Raw genomic sequence first — 21,826 nt, 5'->3', positions numbered from 1 at the left:
AATCTAAAATAATAAAAACACATCCGGTTTTCAAAATAAAATCATCCCCAAGCATTCTAAGAGCTAAATGCAGCATAAACAACTCTTATGAGTGATATATTGGGAACATTTTATCTCGTACTTTAATGTGTGTTTGAGCTGTGTGCTTTAACAACAGGGACATGCAGGAACATGCTTGTCCTCAGCACCTCCTCATAGGAGAACCTGAAGTGCCCCCATGCCAGCTGGGAGATGTAGTGCAGCTAGTGTATTGTGGGTTTGGGTCTCAGCGTTTGGCCATAGTTTTAGGGGACCCTCAAAGATTACTTGGTCCTTACTTTCAAAGTTTTTTTTTAAAAATAAAGCCTTTTACTTTCCTTGACTGAAAAGGTTTATTTTGGATGTTTTTGAGCTTTCTAGCTTTATCCTTATCTTTATTTATTTATATTTTAAAAAGTACTTTATTTTTGTGTGAGTTTTATGCACCCACGGACCAAGGCAAATTCCTTGTACATGTGAAAACTTACTTGGCAATAAACCCGACTCTGATTATACAGGTTCAGTTTACAATAATGTTCTCCAATACTCACTGATGGGCGTATTGGAAGTCTTCACAGTTAAAGACAGACAGCACTTTCATTTGTTAAAGGTATACAGTGAAGTAAGATCATTTTGATGTAATGTCATTCAAAGCCACATCACCAGACTGTATGGAGGAGCAGAAGCTTGATTCAGTCCCATCCACCCATCAATCCAGTCAGTGATGAGCTCACATCACCATTTCCCACAACAGGCTGATTCAAAACCTAATTAGTGCAATCGCTGCTTGTAATCACAGCTACATCTCGCATCTTCCCACTCTGTTAAGATGCTAAGATATCCAAACCTCTGCACCTTTTTCTGTTAAGGCCTACACAATATTGTCTCTCTTCCATGATAATACACACTACACAGGAAATACAATTTGTTTACCAAAAGTACTTGAATTACTATGAATGGAAATAGGCCTGAAAATGTTAGAAGCCAAGTATCAATATAGATCTAGGTTGTATAAACTTCACAGCATAGCTGGTGCTAGCTAATTACACAAGCTACATTGGGGTTAGCCTCAGTTTGGAAAGCCTATTACTGTAAACCTGAAAAAAATGTCAGATTCTGATATTAATCCTTTGCACACTTCCTGGAATACTTGGTTCATCTACATTAGCAAGTAATCTGTTAGAACCCATGCTCTAAACATTGGCATGTGTTAAAATGGTCTCTTCGGAGTTGAAAGGGCTATTTTATGCGTTCATGTTTTGCCTGTTCTGGGTTAAAACATAAATCTTAGTTCATGCTTTGAAACTTAGCAGCTTTCAGGTTTGGAGATGATCCCCAATATATTGATATAGTCTGATCTTTAGAACCCATTATGTCTTTACCTTTATTCAGCTCTTCAAATCCATCGATTACATGAATTATTGAATGCTCACTATTTCCCCAATTCAGTGATTAACTGTGAAAGTAATCAATCAAACAATGAAATGTCTGCGACCAACAGTCCAAAACCCCCCAGAGATATTCAGTTTATAGGGATACAAAGCAGAGAGAGGATGGCAGAAATGTTGATTTAATCACAATCACATATAGGCCTATCAATATTTTGGGCAATAAGCCATCAAATGAACATATTCTAAAAATATTAAATTATTGTAAAGCAGTGAGTATAAGAGTATAAATATCTAAAGGTGGCATTAGAAATAATAATAAAAGTTAATAATAAAGTTTTTTCATTGAACTTGAGTCTAAAATGTAGCCATGTCGCATTAATGTGTTTATTCCGTTCTAATCTAAATGAATGTGTTAAACGTGACTTTTGACACTAAACTGGGGGTGGCCAGGCATGAAAAGCAGCACATTCTCACACATGATAAACAGAATATAGCTTATTTACTTATACTTGATCATTTAAACAAATGAACTCTTAATGTGCTCTGCAAAGAAACTGGACCGTGCCCTGAGGTGGTGAGCCATGGCCTGTGTGTGGGGACATATTCTCTCCTGTGCATCCATCCTGTTATTGTTCTATTAGCGGACACAGTGTCGCTGCACATCATAAATACGGCACAGTGATGGTTATAAATAGGCTGTACATTAGGTCACTACAGTAAACCACACACATCCCTGAAGGATTAACACCTTAACGACTGCACGGTGTTTTTCTTCCTCGGGGCGGTCACAGCGTTTCCATTCAGCTCCTCGCTTCTCTAATTACTTCCGAAAAGCACGCGCTTACGTCCCCCGGTAACGTGGTCGCACCGTGCTCTCCCAGTGTTGGCGCTGCACCGTACGCCGCCGCCGCCGCCGCTCGGTGCTCGGTGCTCGCCTTTTCTCTCGCAGCCACACCCTCCCATCTCCAGCTCGCACGCGTGCAGCTGTGCGGGACGGACGGTGCGTGCGTCTCCCTGTCGGGCACCCGCAGCATCAGCAACACAAAAGGGGTCGGAGCAGTCGGAGCCGGGTTTACCTCAGCAGCTGATCACAAGGAGGAACCGCGTCCGGGGGGAGAAATAGAAGGTGCTCTCCTCTTTTCTTCCATTTGGGTTGTGTTTCTGTTGACTGTTTGCCATTTTCACGACGTTGATGACCTTGTCACTGTATCACATCTCTCATTTCTCATTGACCTGCTCAGATCTTCTGCTCCATCCTTCGCAGATGTGTGTGTGTGTGCGCGCGCTGTAAATGGGCTGGGACTTGCAATTTGATCGGGCTTGAAATGCGCAAACGCCGATGTCAACATGCCAAATTGTAATCAATCGTTATTCTTTTTTTCTTTTTTTCAAATCCAAAATGATGCTGATCAATCTAACGCCATTTGGGTTTCATGTCTGACAATATGTAAGAGAAGCAGAGGCCAGATTCTTTGTTCTCCGTGCGCCTTTTTAGTCTGCAATTAATAAACTGTAATCCCTGTGCGGCAGCATACGCTAATCTGCCATTAACGGTTACATATTGATCCGTGTCTTTAGGTCTACGTTGATGTAGTCTTTCACCACAGCCATCTCTCTCCAACCCGTACACAATACAGCCTTCGAAATGTCAGGATCCTTGAGTCAGCTGGAAAACCACGCACAGGCCATATGCTGCGGGCCTATGTGCAAAAAATAAAACCAAATGAAACGATGTATTTCTCCACGCGCCGTTTACAGGCTTTTAAATCAATGCTGCATTACTGTCACCGACAGTAGCCTATGTGTGTGTGCTGAGACACCGAGGCAGGGAGAATAGATGGCAGGTTGCCAGACATGAATTCATAGGCTTCATGGTGCTGGCTTTATGGTGGTGGTTTGAGTTAACTGGTCTTGTTTTTTGGTTGGCTGCTCCAGCACATGATTGACAGGCAAGTGTGTGCTGTCTTATGTGTGAACTGTAAATAGTAGCTATATGGACTGAATGATGACATATTAAGACACAGAGCTGTGCTGTGTGCCACTCAGGTCTGTGTTTTGCAGAAGAGCTCTCAGGGTAAAGACTTCATCTCATATCACTGATTGAAGAGCAGTTTTCAGTTTGCATCCAACCTGAAGGTTTGGATTCTCACATGCACCGAGCTGCACAGTAAACAATGATCTGACTAAGCTATCCTGTCATCACCACCCAAATGGTGACTAGTGAACATCTTTTCAGAGACATCTGTGGAGTGTCCGAGCTCTGCCAGACAGCATCCATTTTATTTGAGTCACTTATCACCCTTTAACCTCAGATAAAACTGCAACTATGGATTTGACTCACTGTAAGGCAGACAAAGATAGTCTGACTCGTTTTTTTTTTCTGCACGATTAAATGTCAATTGATTTGCAGTCACACATTTAACAAACAGAACTGAAAACACCCATCTTGTTAGAAATAAAGGACCGGCGGTCAAAATTAGAAGCATTAGCCTATCACTGTTATGTGCTTCTGTGCAAAAAGTATAAGTGCTCATTCTGGGATGTAGTAGCCTAATTTAAAGTGTTATCTTTTCTTCTGGGTGGAGTTTGTAGAGCATCACATGTCATGACCAAACTGCATGTTATTTTTAGAAAATAACACCTATAGCTGTGGTGAAGTCAATGCTCAGATTTAAAGTGTTACATTCTTCTCATAAAATAGTTTTTGTTAGGCATCATCAATATGTACAGTATGTATATGTACTATTCTACAGATATCAGAGTTGGCCTTATCTAAAGTACAAAACTGTAATTACAGTCTACCACTTCATTTCTTATGAGGTCTGTCCCAGTTATTCAGTGTGGAGCAAGTTATCATCGACTCTTTTAAAAAGTGGTCCCTAGATAAGGTTATACATGCTTATGTAACACATCTCTGCTTGTAATAATATACTACACAGTATGTATTCTATGACTGCTACTGATATCAAGGTTTATTTTAATGACATGTTTGAGGCATTTAGGTCAGCACAGGAATTTCAGTGTAAAACACAACAACAAGAAACTGCAGCAGGCTGTAGATTGAGTGATGAAGCCACTAAGACTGGGTAGTTTGTCTATTTTATGTCACTGCAGAATGAAAATAATTCACGTCTGACCATGAAATTTGTTTACATTCAGTTTTTTGTTCCTTTCCCCCACCAGTCCATCCTAATCATCCTTTATCCTCTGAAACATCATTAACATTGTTTATTCTTGTTCGTATATCATGAAAGTTTGATTTGTATGGTATAAAAAAAGTCAAAAGGTATTTATTCTACACTCCCGTTCCCTTGAAATCTCTGAATGGCTGGTTTACCACTTGTCAAGTGCAGTGGCTGACACTGAGAGTAGCTGGGGGTGGTTGATCCTGGCCTCCTTAGACATAAAGTGGATTCCTGCGTGAATACGTGTGGATGTGAATATCTGTGTGAGTTGCGTTGTTATTTCTGCACAGAGTCAGTCAGAGAGCAGTCTGTCTTTGAAGTGCTATGCTGCTGTAATATAGGTGGCATCCAGGTTGGTAAAGCCCTCATCATTACCATATCCCTGTGAGACTGCAGTGTGATGCTGCCAAAGCTGGAGAGAGGGGGAGCCGGCCTTATTACACACTAACACTACATGCAGATGCACACAGCACATTATGATTCCAGATCAGACTAATATGACCGTAAAATTGGGATCTTATTGAGTCATTTGGACTACCAGAGTCAGTTAACTAAGCTGCTGTCCTTTAAAGATGAATGTAAACAGTGCTTGCTCAAAAGTAACCATGGCATAGCATCACCACTCCACCTGTTTGTGTTGCGGTCAGCTCTGAAGTCGTACAAGTTACGACTTTAATATTATTAAGCAATTATGGTGCACCACATTACAAACCATTATAATCACACATGTGCATTCACGGTTACTGTTAACCCACAATGAAAGCCTTTGTGTGCATCAGCCAGTTGAAATGATGAATGCCACTCTGTTCTCCTGCACTGGCTATCTGGCGGAGGAAACAAAGTGTCACTTTGTGCCTCCTCAGCACAGCAGCACTAACAGACACAGGAGAACGCCCATCTCTCCTCACTCAGCGCTCACACTGCCCAGATCCCCACCGACACGCCTCCTCCCCTCAGACTGTACATGTGCAGCTCTCCAACGTGAATCTGCTCCCATGAACCCACACCAACGTGAGTTTTCATTCCTGAGTATGGGACTGCGCCGTAGGACAGCAATCAAAGTTTCCTCAATATGAGAATATCAAGGGATGTTTACTCCATCACTCTCTTGTACGCCCCCACATGCACACACACACACACACAACTAAGCCTTCCCTGCATCTGACACCTGACTCCAGGTAATGCCCTAGATCCACAGTGACAGCAGGCAGGTGGAACGGCCACACACTCAGATACCCTAGCACACAGAGCGACTGCAGGACGGTAAGAAGGCATTGTTATGCAGAAAGTTTATGAAATGTTGAAGGTCTCACATAGTTTGTAGGTTGACTTTAACTGTAGTTTCCGTTTATTCTTTCTGTGTATTTTCTGGCTCTCTGTGTACAAAACCGGTAGGAGCGGCTCACATGACAGGATTTAGTGAAGTGTAAAAATATTACTGCACCTCAGAATTTTTGGTATATGTCAACTGTGAATATCACAAGTCACAGTGTTTGTGTTTAGGGAGGAGAAGAAGGAGAAGAAGGCCTTTCTGTTGTTGCACACTTGATCATTGTCAGGTAACCATCGGCTAATGTGGAAAATATAACCATGGTCATGTGATACATGTTGCGTGTCACTCTGAAATTCATTGTTTCTCCACATGCACAGTGTCGATATCTAGAGAGTAGACAAATGCCAAGAATACCTTAAAGCATGATAGCTGAACAAAAACATCATGTAATTTATAAAATAATGTTTGCTGCAGGCCTGCTGGACTGGATAGTATTTTGTCTAATGTACTGATAGCTACTACTGGTGTTTATTTAGTACCTCTAAATAGGTTTTTAGCCAGGATAGCGGCGTGGTTCTAGGGGTGGCAGTGTTGGTTAGTTGGGTGGCCCACCCCTTTGTGGTGCCTAGTGAATGGATTGCCATAAAATTGTGCACAGAGAGGTCGTGGTCCCCAGAGGGTGAATCCTGCTGACTTTTCATGTAGCACCACTAGCAGCTGGTCTTTGTCAGTGGCATTTTCTGTTTGGTGCTAATTAGAAAGTGGTAGCATGCTAACAAGTTAGACTAAGATAATGAACCTGATAAATATTACACCTGCTGAGGCAATCCGCATGTTAGCATTGTCACCGTGAGCATGCTGACGTGAGCATGTTAGCTTAAAGCACAACCTCACAGAGCCGCTAGCATGGCTGTAGACTCTCAGGCACAGACAGCAGTGAGAAGCTGGGGGTCATAGACAGGGAGCGGTGTAATATTATTTAAATGTGTGGATAATGGTGCACATTTTCAGACAGTCTCTCCTGGGCATTCATTATGTTGCACTCAGTTATTCACATGAAAAGTGAAACAAGCAGTTCTGAGGAAGCATCCTGGCAGCTTTAATCCTGTGAATACTCAGTGCCTTAGCTCTTACTGAAATTGTCTTAGGTCGGGGTCTGACATGCTGAGCTGAACTTCACTGACACACATGGGGGTCTGTTTTCATCGCGACATGAACACTAGCACAAACAGTGTCGCTACATGTTGGTGCTTTGCCCATTTGTTCCCTGCACAATCTGTGTGGCACAAATGTGTGAGGAGCTGTGAATATGAAGATTTGTTTGTTGTCAGGTTAACATCACATTGTTGATAATTTGGTGTTTCAGGAAATGTGCAGCAATTACATAATAATGCTAAATGTGAATACTTACTTTGATTAGATACTTGCTAATGCAACCGGCTGATATATGTAGGTTAATATCAAAACAGCACGTTTGTTGCGACTATAGAAAGAATGCCAGTAAAGCAGTCTGTAACGAACTGTTAAAGACTGATTAACAGAGACTCTTAATGTAATCCACAACATCCTTTAGAGTGAATGAAAACCATCAGCACTAGGCTGCTGTAAGATTTCAACACAAATGTATGTTCTTCTGCACACATCAAAATTTAATAACTGTTAGTTATTAAATTTTCTCTCAATTTACAAACCATTAGAGATGGAGACAGATGCTGGTATCAAGGCCTTCTTTCCAACCTGTCTCGGAAAGCATCATTTTTAAGTGCAATAAGATGTGTTTGACTAAATATGTTGTTTATATATTCATGAAAAAAACGAAAAACTATTCTGTATTATGTAAACAGGATTACTGTGAGGAATTATCATTTTATGCCACCATGTCATGGCTTGCTTTATTCACAGCTTCGGCAGCAGTTGTGTGACTGGCTGAGCAGAGAGCGATTAATCACCACACACCTCTGATATATATTTTCCATATTTGTAATTACCCATCCCCCTTTGCACGTAAAAAAAACTTGCTAAAAAACAAGCGCACTAGGACACTCCCTTATTGTCCTTGTGCACATAACCTGGCAACAACCACATCAGGAGAAAGTGTTCGTGCACATGCAGGCGTGTGCAGAGTGAACTATTTCAGTCTGTTTGTAGTGATAAGGATTTGTTGTGCTGCGTCTGTCTCCTCTGGCCCCGGCTGCTGTTAACGCGTTGCCATGGAAACCAGAGTCTGTTCTAACTTCGGGAATGGTAGAAAACAAGACTGTGACAAAGAGTTGGCGTTGATGAGACGCTACATTAAGTCTATACTAAGATGACAGCAGTGGTAGTGAAGACTTTTAGCAATATAGATTCATCCGGTTTGTTGTTCATACTTACTGACTGATCCTGTTCATCTGTTTAAAAGTGCTTCCTCATCTACCCATTCCCATGCCACCCTCCATGCCATGTTCATGTTTCCACACTGTGTGTGCACCTGATGCTAACACACCTAAAAACCGAAAACCTGCTGTTTTGTCACTGTTCTGTATTTATTCCATCGTTTTCTCTCAAAGCCACAGCGGAGGGAGGCAGCAGCGACGTTCACCTGAGTAAAACAAGCTTTGTGCAAAAGGGCAGATCGATGTTCCCTAAGGTTTTACTGCAGTGGTGCGCAGCCATCTCGAGCTGTGCAGCTGAAATAGGTAAACTGTTACACGGCTCCACCACGTTCGTCTGTCTGCTTTGTCAGCAAGCTACTTGTGCTGTAAGGTTATGGCACTTAGCCGCTACAACACTAAGCCATGCCATTGGACTTTGGTAGTTGTCTGGCCCGCTCTGGTGCAGAGCTGCTGTCACCATCAAATGATGTTGAGCTGCTGGGTCGTTCAAGAGCGCTGAGACGCAGCATCGTGTTATGCCACTGCCATACTATGATGCATCTGTATCTGAAGGCATTTCTTTGCTTCTGTAGAGCACATGGCTGCTCCTCGTGCTTCTCTCATCCCATCTCTAGCTGCTCCCCAAGTCTGTCCTCTGCAGCAATAGGACTGCACACACCAATAAACAAAAAAACAACAACATGTCACACACTTGCTTCTGAGCACACAGACAACATTAGGAATGGCAGCCAAGCCCAGTCAACGCGTGTAAATAAACAGACAAACAGAAAAAGAAGATAATCCACAATATCTCTCTTTACATCAGCAGACACAATCACATACAGTCTCTCTCCTCACCACACACACTCCCTGTCTGTGTTCACACACCCCTACTACCAAACATGCTTGTTTGCTCCTTGTTCTGCGCTGGCTGGAATCAGACAGGACAAAGGGCCTTTTTGGGGCGAGACATTTCTGAGAGAGTCTGTCCGGCTCTGTCACCCTCAGGAAGGAAGCCCACGGCATGCTGATCCCACTGGAGACAGCGGGCTCCTCTCCGGCTCTCTCAGTACTGTCTCACACTCACTGTTTTTTTTAAATCGCCGGCCCGGGTGCTTGTGGTTGTGCACTACACACATTTTCCGCAGTACATCCGAAAACCTCTGGCTCAGCCATCGTGCTGCAGACAGGTGCCCGAGGACACAGGGTTCAGGAAGGAGTCTGTGTTTGTTGGTTTCTGTCAGTTTATAAAATGCAAATAAGAGGCAGTTCATGCGGATTGTGAGATTATTTCTGCTGTGGATTTCTAATCATTAGATAAAGCAAAAGGATATAGATAAAGGGCCATCTTGCTGAAAGTGTACATGTTTAACTCAGCTGCTATAAAAGTCGTTTTTTATTTGCAATTTTGGCACTATCTGCATCCCCCAACCACTTAACTGTGTGTTGTGATTTCAGATGTACAGCTGACTTTTTATTATCACCATTTCTACACCAACAGGCCACAACAGAGTGGCCTCAGAGGGCTCATTTTGCTTTTAAACAGCAAGGGCTTTATCGTGTGTGCCCCAGACAAGCCAATCACCAAGAGCCATTCTGCAAGAGCTAACAAAGCCGAGCTATTTGATGATAATGCTAGAGGCGATGGAGAGCAAAATAAAAAGCAAGACACGTGGAAGTCTGACTGCAGCTTCGCTGCAGTACTGTAAATGTGCAGTACCCCTTTGCTGATCTCTCGTGTGTCTCTCCTCTCTTACCCCTTGATTAAAAGCTCACACTTGCTCCTTTTACCCTCTTACAGTAAAGATGATAACAGCAGCCCCATGCTCACTTCCTTCTTCTCTCACCACAGCCAAGGTGTGCAGTGACCATGGCAACAGATGCCACGGAAACTAAGCATGACATGCTTTTAGAGGTAACCGAATCCAAAGGCCCAGGTAAATAGGAAAAAATGAGTTATTTTTGTGATATCTTAAAGAGACAGTGTATTAAAGCAGATTCTATGATCACATCATGCAGATCACATGACCTCTGTTAGGCTCAGTTTAAATGTTTTTTTCACTGTCTCTTTAACAACTGCATGGTGTGGTGATGGGTTTGATTTGAGCTTTTATATAGTAGTATGCTGTGTCCATGTTTCTGACTTCTCGGACTTCTTTGATCTCCTTATTTACTGCTTTTGTTTATTCCCTTCAAGCTGTTTTAATAAATAATCTGATCAGGGGCCATCATGAACCCATGTAGCAAAGATTAGATCAGTAAAGAAATGTGTCCAGGAATTGCAATAGACAGATATTTATAGTAGATAAAAGCCACAAATACATTGTTAAAGCAATCATTAGACATTTTGGGAGGTACGCTTCACTTACTTAAGAAGATTGATGCCAATCTCACATCTGTCCACTAAATATAAGACTCCAGCCAGCAACCAATTAACTTAGCTTAGCACCAAGACTTTTTTACGGGGGGTTATGTGAGGGGTATGACTATTTCTTGGCTGGCACCAGTTCCTGGAATCGTAGCTGGTTGTCTGATACTTCATTAACACAGTAAAATAGCAAATTGTCATTTTTACGCTTTGGTTTTTGGTTTAAACAAACGATGGCATGTCAATTAAATTTATAATAATGATGTATCAAATAAACCTTCAACTTTTATTTGAATTTGCAGCTCTCCTCTGCTTTACAAAGCTTTATAGTGAATATGACGTTTAATGTCACCAACAACCTCTGTAGTCTCTGTAGACGTCAAGGCAAAGGAACCGGATGTGATAAAATGCTAACTCAGTTCATGGTTTTATTACTCATGAGTGGCTGCTGGCCATATCTTCATATGGAACGTACAGATATGAAAGTGGTGTTCTCCATCAGAAAGTGAATAAGTGTATCTCCCAGAATGTCAAACTATTCCTTTAACATTTACTCTACAACACCCTGACTGTTACTTTGCTGGCTCTACTGTTATCAGTATATATAATAGTGAGCGGCTGCATTGTGCACATTTTATCTTGAGTTTTTGGAGAAAGTAGAATTCTTCAGCCTCCTGCTGTGTTTTTTTTTCCTGCTGCCAGCTAACTAATTTGCCTCCACCAGATGGGAAGTATTTCCTGATCAGATGGCTAGAATGAAAACCCAGCAGGGGTCTGAGTCCAGGGGACTCGGGTCAAACCACACTGCACTGCAAGCACACAGGAAGCAGGAGTTAACCCCAGTGTTAGGTTGGGTGCAGCCGCCGAGTCGTCTACGCTGCAGAAAAAGTGTCCTTTCTCGTTTCACGCATGGGTGTGTGAGCATGCCCATGGCAGTGTATTATGGGTTTTTGTACCAGAGTAGGATGGCTCTGATGCTGGAAGAGCATGCTGCAGGGAAACGGAACATCAGCGTCACACCATAATATCACCCCATAGATAGAGAAAGAGACAGAGTAGATCTGACAGAATATTAACATCATATATATATATGTATATACATACATATACGTATATACATATAAACATATAAACACTACCAAAATCATTGGCAAAGTGACACAAACCCTGCACTGACTCCTGATTTTATTATAGACACAATTATAGCTAACCCATCTTTATAAAATCTCCATCCTAAACAACAAGGTCCTAAATATTAAAAAGAAGAAGGAAAAGGTACCAGACCACAAGAGCAAAAAAAGGGGGGAAAACCAAAGCAAAGGTTAAACTCTCCGTAATTAAGGAGATAGAATTTGTAGGTATAGCTGAGATGATTGATCTACAGAAAATCAAGCTACTATACAGCCCTTCTCTGCCTGTCCCATCTGTTCATGAGCTGAATATGTTTGGGTCTTGAGCTGTAGGTCAGACAGAACAAGAACATGCAACTTGGCTGTGCAAAATGACTTCCTGGAATCTGTGCTGGTTTAGCATGGCACTTAACGCCCCCAGTAAAACAGCAACTTGACGTATTTACACTTTGGCTTTTGAAGGAATTAAACATGAGATATAACATGTTAATCAGTGAGCTTTAGAGGTGCTGGTGAGGCAGATTTTGTTACCTTTGGACAGACTCAGGCTAGCTGCTGCCACTCACCGGCTGCTGGCTCTAGCTTCATATTTACTGTACAAACATGAGAGTGGTTTCAATATTCTCATCCAACTCTCGGCAAAGAAGAAAGAAGTCTGAGTAAAGAAGATTTAGGTACATTTTAGCTGGAAGGTGGGCTTCATAGGCGATGAAGCGGTGCCAAAAAAACAATCTAAAAAACCTTTCATAGAAAATTTGATTTCATCCAGTTGTTCTCCAAGTGTGAACTAGATGGAAACCAATTACCAAATGAGTTGTGGCATCTGTCACAATTGTATTTGTCTCTTGACCCTTTTCTGAAGATTTTGCCCTTGTGGAGATACAGGGTTTCTGTGTGACAATATCACAGATATGCTAGTGGATACTGTAGAGTGAGACAATTGATTTCCATTGATTGTTTGATGTGATTTACATGAGTCATGAGTCATGAGTGAGACCTTCACTCTTAGTGGATAAAAGTATTCCCCTATAGTTAAACCTGGGCAGTGTGTGTTTTATATACAGCAGTACAAATTCTGTTATAATTCCCACATTCAATACTTCATATATACATATATACATACATATATGTATATATGTATACACTTCACCTGTATACATAGTATTTAAATACATAAACATCACTAAAAGTCTCCCACACAAAAATAAAGACAAACACTTTAGAGTCTAGGATTTAAGTGGGGAAATTAGTTTACTGTATCATTTCCCATGATGCCTCTGGCATAGTGAGCAGCATGCGAAGTGAAATCCCACACCAGTTGCTACTTATAGCTCTGAAAGGGATACCCACAGAGCCCTGAGAACGCCTGTCTGCACAGTGGTGTAGAGTGGCTGTGTAGCTCAGTAACCCCAACCACTTAGTTCATCCAATCGACCTCCACATGGACACAGTCACACAAATAGATACACAGACAAAAACAAAGCAAAGGCGCACAAAGCAGTTCTGAGGAAACACTGAGAGGTTTATTACATTTTGAAATTAAGCGACAAGATATCTGTTTACATTTTCAAATGACACCATGTCAACAAGTCTCATCTGTGGGATCCTGAGGAGAGAACAGAGTGATGTTTTTCCCTTTACGCATGGGAAAGTTTAGTTCATGTGAAAGAGTTTATTACTTTCTGGCATGGTAGATGATGAGGAAATAAGAATTTCAAGCAAAAGTCCAAAGTTAGTTTTAAACTTTGTTTCATGAGTTCCTCATGAGCCAGCATTGATCTTACCAGAACTAACAGGGTTTATTACAACTGCTCTGTTTTATTACATAGGTCAGTTGTCAATGTTTTTCTATTTTTAGCTGCACATCGCTCCTTTATTGTTCTGTACTAATTTGATCTGGTTAAAAGGATTACCCTAATGGTGCGTGATAAGCTGTGATATGTGTCATTAACGACTAAAGTTTATTCCCTTTAGTTTTCCATCAGATAATACACGTGTAAACCTTGGAAAGTTGATAAAGTGTCACCCATTTGATACTCTTGAAGTCATGTGGATACCCAGGATGTGGTTGTGGGGTTTCACTGCTTTCCTTTCTCTCAGGACCAGTCATGGATATGCGTTTGCCTGTTTCAGTCAGTAACTCAGGGATTTGGTCTCCAGTTTCCTAAAGCTGCTATGGCTGTGGGTGCTTCCTTTTTATGCGTGTTGTTTATTTTTCTTACTTCCTGTAAATACAAGTAAGTATGATCCCAAGAGCCAAGGTTTTCTCCTCATTCCATCTGCTACTTTGATTTATTTTCCTTTAATTCAATCAATTGCATTTCATTATCTACACACACACATAAAAAAACACGCCCATAGGCACTGTCCTTCTCGTTATCTAGCCCAAGGGTGAGATATAAAGATTGATGATCTGATTGCATGTGGCTGTGGTTATCTATTTTCTTTTGCCAACAGACAGAAGGCGACAGGGCAAATTCCAGCCCTTCAGACGGCTCTTTGGGAGGAAGAAGAAGAGGGAGGCGAAAGGGGGCTTTGATGGAGCAGAGCTAAAGGCGAGTTTTTCTACTGGGGAAGTGTGCAATGGAGTTGTATCTGACGATGAGGAGTCCAATCAAAATCTGAGGTAACTACAAAGATAAAGTTTCATTTTTACTCATATTTGTTTTGAGTTACACATTATAAAACCGAGCGTTTGATGTTGTCATTTTATTATTGCTGATAACAACAGTATCCACTAGTAAAGGGTATTTACAGGAATTGGCCACCTTTATCCAGACAGCGAAGATAGACAGATTTTATTCAAAAAACAACTTTACTTGCTTTTTTTCCCATCATAAATACTGCTACTTGTGGTTACACAATCTGTAGAGCAAAGGGTGAGGCTCTGCTCAAATGCAGCTTATAAGAGGCTCAACACAATTTGAGCCTTTAATTGATGTGCTGGAACTGCTGGAGTGTAAAGAGGTCATTCATTTGTTTGTGTAAAATGATTTACGGAGTGACGCTGCAGCCCGCTCATGTTGAATGAATGACTGTAAGTAATGGCACCCTGCAACACTGAAGACGCTCTCATTCTGCAGGGAGTTGAATCCCATCGGATCTCGAGCTCTCTCACACGACAGCATCTTTATCCCAGAGGAGCCGGTGACTGAGCCTTGTCTAGATCACAGCATGTCCCAGGAAAACGTCTCGGATAAAGTGAGGAATCTGCAGGTGGGCCATGTAGCGATGTGAACTCAGTTACTGAACAGGTATCTTCTGTCTACATATGTAACATGTCATCTTTTTTTGTTGATCCAACAGAAGCAGATAGCACAAGGTATAAAGTTTGGCCAGAGGCCTCCTTCCCTGAGGAAAAGTGAAGGAGATGAGGGAAGTTCAGATGATGAAGAGGTTCCCCGGAGTCCTCTGAGGGTTTTGGCCCAGGTAGAAGCCGAGCCAGCAAACACAGAGCCAAAGGTAACAATTTATTAACCTATTCTGATTTTAACCTTGGTTACAAAACTTTTTTGAAGCCTTATGTGGCTCTAGAGGGAATAAATGTCCGACCTCGAGCATATGGGGTGAAGACTACAAGTTAGAAAATGAAAAAATCTGGATGCGTGGAGTAAGAAAAAAGTGACCTTACCTTCTGTAACCTGTAAATGAATGCAGTGCTGAATTGAGTACTCTTTTAAGATATCAGTTGTTGTTTTTTTACATATTTATTTTTGGGCTTTTTGCCTTTATTGGATAGGAGCTGAAGATTGACAGAAAAGGGGGAGGGGATGACGTGGCAAAGGGCCACAGGTCAGATTTAAACAAATAGCTGCTGCAGCAAGGACTCAGCCTTGGTACATTAGGTGACAGCTGTACCAGGTGAGTTACAGGGCGCCCCTCAGTTTCAGTTCTTAATGAATGCTCTGTTATTGTGACAAAAGCAGGTCCAGAGGGCCCAACAAGCTGAACCACACAGCACCCCAGTGAAGTCCCCGAGGTCCAAACGAGTTCTTCCACCCACCGGTACCATCGAGTCCATCAATCTGGATGCTGTTCCACAGTCTGTTCCTCGCTTGGACAACACAGCAGCCAAGCATAAACTGTCCGTCAAACCCAAAAACCAGAGGATTTCCCGCAAGCACCGGCGGTTTACACAGGTGAGCAGGAGCTAAAGTCAAGCAATGTGTTGCCTCAAATAAGTCTTGGCCTTTTGTTGATTTATTTTGTGACATTTTTCACCCTTTGTTGTGGTTAAGAAAATAGGAAATAATTATATTTTCACATTCTCAGGACCTTCAAGAAGTATCCATTCCTGGTGTGCTGCAAGAAGACCTTGAGGCAGCAGGCATCTCCACAGACAACCAGCGCAGGACATCTGTTGAAGAGTCCCTAGAAAGCTTCAAGAAACAGAGACTCCATGAGGAGGAAAGACAGGAGACGAGGAGGAAGAGGGAGCTGGAAGAACAGAGGTTCAGACAGGAGGAAGAGGAGAAGAGGAAGAGAGCAGCAGAGGAGCTGAGGCTGCGTGAACTAGAGGAGGAAAGGTGTCGTAAACAGCAGGAGGAGGAAGAACAAAGGCTTAGAGAGGAGGCAGAGAGAAGGACGAGGGAGGAAGAGGAGAGAAGGATCAAAGAGGAAGAAGAAAGGAGGCAGCGAGAGGAGGAAGAGCGGATGCGGAGGGAGGAGGAGGAGGAAAGGAGGATGCGAGAGGAGCAGGAGCGCCGACAGCGGGAGGAGGAGGAGAGGAGAAGACTGGAAGAGCAGAGGAGGAAAGAGGAGGAGGAAAGGAGGAAGCAAGAGGAGGAGGAGGAAGAAGCGAGGAGGCAGCAGGAGCTGGAGGCTGAGAAGAAGAGGAAGCTAGAAGAGGAAGAGGAAAGAAAGAAGGAGGAAGCGGAGAAGCTGAGGTTGCACAAGATTAAAGAAAAGAAAAAAATGGAAGCAGAGGAGAGGACTAGAAGGGAGGAGGAAGAGCAGAGGAGGGCTGAGGAGCTGCGCTGGAGGGAGATGGAGGAGAGACAGAGGCCTTTCTCTTTTAAAGTTTCCTCTGGAGAAAAACAGATTTTGTTCCAGAAGGTTAACCTGACGCCTGTTACGCTGGCCTCCAGCCACCAGAGCGGTGCTGTAGCTGAACAAAGGGAGAGTGCTAAGGCTTCTTCTTCTGAAGGACCAGACTCCCCCAACCTGCCAACATCTCCATATGTCCCCCACACAGCCATCTTAGTGACAGGAGCCCAGCTCTGTGGGACAGCTGTAAATTTAGACCAGATCAAAGACACCGCGTGCAAGTCTCTGCTCGGTTTAGGAGAGGATAGAAAGGCCCAGGGAACACCTCCAACCAAGAGCAAGACTTCGCCGGACCGGAAGTCTGGCAAAACGAAATCACTCAATGAGTCCGCACTCTCTCCAGATCAGTCCGGTGCAGCAGTCCTGGCAGAATGGGCTAGCATCAGATCAAAGATATTCAAGGGGGTAGAGGAGGGGAAATACGATGAGTACCCAGACCCGAGCAGGAACCAGCCTCAGCCCAGCAGTGAAGACCAGCCTGCATTCTCGCACTCGAACCTCAGGAAGACCATGTCTGCCAGCGCCAAGTTCTCCATCACCCCTGCGAAGAAGAAGTTTGGAGATTCAAACAGGAACTCTGAGGTGTTCGGTGCAGATGATAAGGAAGCAGGAGAGGAAGCAACTCCGTCTGATAGCCCCACAGCAGCCTCCCCAGCTCCAACAAGTAAACCTCAGAACAGGACTAGCAAAACGGTCCGCATTGTAGAAAGAGGGTCAGAGGAATGTATGTTTGCCAAAGACCTCCCCTCTTTCCTGGTTCCCAGCCCTGGAACCAAATCTGAGGGGCCGGAGATGAAGAGTAGGGCACAGAGTGAGACAGAGGTGTGTGAAAGTAGAGAAGAGGGAGAGGACCAAGGCCAGTACGGTGAGGACAAGCCCTCACCTTTTGGAATTAAACTGAGGAGGACCAACTACTCCCTCCGCTTTCACAGCGAACAGTCCACTGAAAAAAGGAAGAAACGATACAGTGCTGGGGACAGCTTTGACGGCGTCCCTTCACCTCTCACCCCAATCGAGCCAGACTCTGACACTTCCTCTGTCTTTTCCGACAAGGCAAGTCCCACTTCGCCTCAGAGAGAAGGCGCGGTCGGCAAGTACTTACATGCATCTGCCTCCCCCGCCGGCCCTCGGGCTAAACCTGGCAAGTCAGCTAGTCCCACTGCACACAGCGAAGGTGAGAAAGTGCTTTCCAAGCCACCACTCTACCGCAGACCAACCACGTCACCCAAACCTGCTGGAGCCACCCCCACACCTCCCCCATCACCGCTACCTAAAGTGGCTCATGGACCTTCCAGTGATGCCGTGATTCAGAGAACGGGGGCTGCAGAGTCATCTGGTCAGGAGCACACGAACAGGAGCGAGGAACCTTCAGCGGTGGCCCAGTTGCACCGGAGCAGCCAAGGCCAGGTCCAAGTGGAAGAGGAGCCGAAGGAGAAGAGATCCTTCTTCCCCTCCATTAACATCCCCTGGAGAGAGAAGGTGGACAGAAAGACGGAGCTCATCAGGAGAGGTTAGTCTTACTTTGATCCAACCCTGTGCTGTTCAGTGCAAATCAGGAATTTCAAGTACTCTAACATATAGTGCCTCTGCATAGCTTAAAGGATTAGTTCAACATTTTGGGCAATAAGATACAAGAGTCTGAGGGGACTCACTCACTCACTCACTCACTCACTCAATCACTCTTCTTCACTCACCATCGGCAAGTAATAGGTGTAATCTGTTGGGCTGGGTATCAAACCTCAATACTTTACTTGGTACCAACAAAAATGTGAAATATTGAAAAAATTTTGAAATATTGTCAAGTGACAAAAACTGGCATGTCTGATCAGGTTTGTAATCTTATTGAAATTATCCTTTGATCTTCAAATCAAAATGGTGCCAATTTTAGACTGTATTTTACTTCGTTAAAGTTCTTATACAATTGCTGTCACCTAGACATTGTTTCATATTTGAGAACTTTGCCTAATGTTTGATGAAAAATTGAGGTTTGTAAAAAAAACATGCTTATAGTTAAAAAAAATTATAATGTTAGCATTGGTTCCAAAAGTCAGGTATCGTATTGGAACTAGAATCAGAACATTTAAAACTATATCTTGCCCTAATAATATGCCAGTATTCACATGTTACCCAGCAGAAAAACCATCACTACAGAGCCGGCACTCACTGGACAGTTCGAGGGTCCAGGAGAAGGAGGCTGGGCCACTATGGATCACACTGGCTCTGCAGAAGCAGAAGGGCTTCAGGGAGCAGCAGCAGAATCGAGATGAGCGTCGTAGCCAAAGAGAGGCCAAACTGGTGGAAAAACAAGCCAGAGATAGAGACAGTGTATGCACCTCCTCTTTAAACACTTTCTAATATTTCTTTTGACATTCGTGTCATTTTTAAGTGTTCTTCCTCTTCCTCATCACAAATCTCTTTTGCAGGTTACACTGGTGAGCCCCACAGAGAGCAGAGGAAGCGGAAGCACCAGTCCCTGTTCTAAACCTCAAACACCAGAGGAGCCCAAGAGACCCGACAGCCTCCTGGGACGATTTGACCGCCGAGAACACCTGAAAAAAGCCAACACTTTACCTAGCTCTGTCACCGGTAAGAACCTGCACGCTGAGGATTTCGGTCTAAGAATCAAAGCCATTTTTTGCTGAAAGTGACTAATGCTAAAAATTGGTGGTTCCAGCTTCTGAAATGTGAGGATGAGCTTCTTTTTGTTTTGTCAGGACAAAATAAACAATTTGAATTTGCCAAATGGGTTCTGTGAAATTGTGACAGACATTTTTCACTACTTGATGATATTATATAGACAGAATATGTACAGTATGTTCAAACTCTTAAAGGACCACTGTGGTGCGATTTAGTTGCGTTTTGTGGTGTAGTTGCAGATCACAACACCTTCACTTTAGCTTCCTGTTACAAGCGTGTAGGAGAAACTATGGTGGCCAGTGTGTGGTTTGTACTTTCTGGGCTACTGTAGCAACATTTAGATAAGAACGTCTCATTCTAAGGTAACTAATGATGACTAATGAAAACATACCTATGAATATTTTATTCCATTTCTTTCCATAGATCCTCCTAAATGTTACACACTGGTCCTTTAAATGTTTCAATAATTTGTCATTGGTTCATGTTAGGATAGAGCTCCAACAATTGGCTGATTAATCATTTGGTTGATTGACAATTAATTGTTAAGTCATATTCAACCAGTTATTACAAATATTTGGTGCCATATAATTGCTTCTCTAATGTGAGAATTTACTGCTTGAACTTGTTTTACATTATAGTAAATTGATTATTCAGGGGTGTCAAAGACATATGATGACATCACTTTGGGCTTGTTGTGAAGGGCATTTTTCATGTATTCTAATAATAATAATAAAAATAATCTCAGAACTAACTGAAAAAAAATAATGAAAATATTATCTGCAGCTAAATTTGTTTCGTTAAACATCATTTTTGTCCTTTATTTCAGTTGAGATTGCTGACTCTACACCATCGCCACCTGCTGTCAAGGAGGTGTCAAAGCGTTTCCCCTCCACTGACTCTCCGCAGGTGTCCACAGAGCCGGCCTGGCTGGCCCTGGCCAAGCGAAAGGCCAAAGCCTGGAGCGACTGTCCTCAGATCATCAAATAACACCCCACCCCAGCTTCACACTGGGCTCTGGCCTGCATTGAGACTGCACACTGCCCATGGACTCCGAAGCACCTCGAGAGTCACCATCACCTGCCCTTCCCTTCGAAAACTCACCATTAAAAACCCTCCTGACTGTGAAACAAGTAAAGCCCTCCTTCACCTTGTAACCCCACACACTGGCTGGTACTATTATGATGTTAAAGTGCGCTTCACATTCAAATATTCCAATACAGTCACACAAATATATGTACAATTGTTGCGCGCATGCACATACTGTATACAAACACACAATTATATGACACACAGAGAAGGAACATGTCGCAGTCTGGAGAGTCCCCAGCAGCCAATCACAACCATGGCTGGCCATTGCAATAGCCAACCCCAGTTTTTTATTTTTATTTTCTAGCCAACTGTGTCACCATGGTTGTAAATAAATCATTCGCTCAACAAAATGAAAGGTATAACACTTCTGTATTAGACAGGTGAAGCTCTGACATATGACAGTGTTTAATCAACAGAGGGTAACTGTCTGAAACGTGTTTTAAGGGCTACCAGTAACAATAACTCGACCTGTTGAATCTGCTTCTGGACGTCTGATGGAAGTGTTACAAGCATCTTCTCTGCCCTCATTGGTATTATTTATGTAAAGCAGCAGATTTATCTACGTATGTTGAACGATACTGTGTCTCCTCTCTGAGCCTTGTTTGTCATGTACAAAAGAAGCCTTTTTTCAGTTTTTTTTACTCATACTCTTAGCATAACAATTCTCACTGTGTCCGTGATGACTGTGATAGCTGTCAAGGAGGCTATTGTACAATTTCGCCATTATAAAGTAACCAGAATCTGTCATAATCACACGGTGGGTGCACCTAAACACAGCACTGAAGACCACAAGTGTTACTGGGCATTTACAGTGAACTGCACATTATCCTTATCCACAGCTGTGTGATGACGTAATTTGGACTTTTTGCTTTGCTAATGGAGACAGACACAACACCTGCTTGCTGTAACATACAATTTTTGTAGCTGTCCTCCTGTAACACACTTGTGTTTGTAGGCTTACGCCATCACTTCCTCGTAAATGTGATATGATCTTACATAATGTAAGCATTTCCTCTATGAAAAAAAATCTCTAGCATTCTCATTTCCTGCCACTGACTTAATGATCTGTATGTATGTAAGTATGTACTGTATGGGAGTCAAAGGCGTTACCAGAGCTTCGATCAGAAAGGGTCACTTTGTCATTTTGTTTCTAACGTCGGTCGTGCACAATAGTGTAGTGTACGCAGTGTTGTATGTAACAAGAAAAATGTTTGGTATTATTTGCACTTTTTTGTCCCACTTAGAGATATTCATGAGAAAATTCTTAAAGAGATACAAAATGTTATGAATAATGTAAATTAAATACTCATGTCTGAACTGAAAAACTGTAGCCTC

General features: G+C 42.8%; 1 protein-coding gene across 1 annotated transcript; it reads left to right on the top strand.

Annotated features, from left to right (window-relative positions):
- The first annotated feature begins 1,965 nt into the window (after positions 1 to 1,965).
- On the top strand, positions 1,966 to 21,807 carry cracd (capping protein inhibiting regulator of actin dynamics). Its single transcript, XM_035653541.1, has 9 exons — positions 1,966 to 2,535; positions 14,177 to 14,345; positions 14,803 to 14,935; positions 15,026 to 15,181; positions 15,643 to 15,858; positions 15,992 to 18,275; positions 18,900 to 19,090; positions 19,189 to 19,351; positions 20,229 to 21,807. Exons 3-9 carry the CDS (start codon positions 14,894 to 14,896, stop codon positions 20,387 to 20,389), a joined length of 3,213 nt encoding a protein of 1,070 aa, XP_035509434.1. The 5' UTR covers positions 1,966 to 2,535; positions 14,177 to 14,345; positions 14,803 to 14,893; the 3' UTR covers positions 20,390 to 21,807.
- Positions 21,808 to 21,826: the final 19 nt, after the last annotated feature.

The sequence above is a fragment of the Morone saxatilis genome, unplaced genomic scaffold (genome assembly GCF_004916995.1).
Source record: "Morone saxatilis isolate NCDOM2014 unplaced genomic scaffold, NCSU_SB_2.0 Contig12, whole genome shotgun sequence".
NCBI classification, from domain to species: domain Eukaryota; kingdom Metazoa; phylum Chordata; class Actinopteri; family Moronidae; genus Morone; species Morone saxatilis.
Note: the sequence above shows the minus strand (reverse complement) of the source record. Positions and strands in the feature narration are given on the sequence as shown.

Bases quoted from the DNA above. Each gene is read 5' to 3' on its own strand.
- cracd (XM_035653541.1), top strand. From the start codon at position 14,894: ATGTCCCAGGAAAACGTCTCGGATAAAGTGAGGAATCTGCAG. The intron at 15,859-15,991 runs GTGAGCAGGAGC...TCACATTCTCAG, and splicing joins AGCACCGGCGGTTTACACAG to GACCTTCAAGAAGTATCCAT. The intron at 19,352-20,228 runs GTAAGAACCTGC...CCTTTATTTCAG, and splicing joins TTTACCTAGCTCTGTCACCG to TTGAGATTGCTGACTCTACA.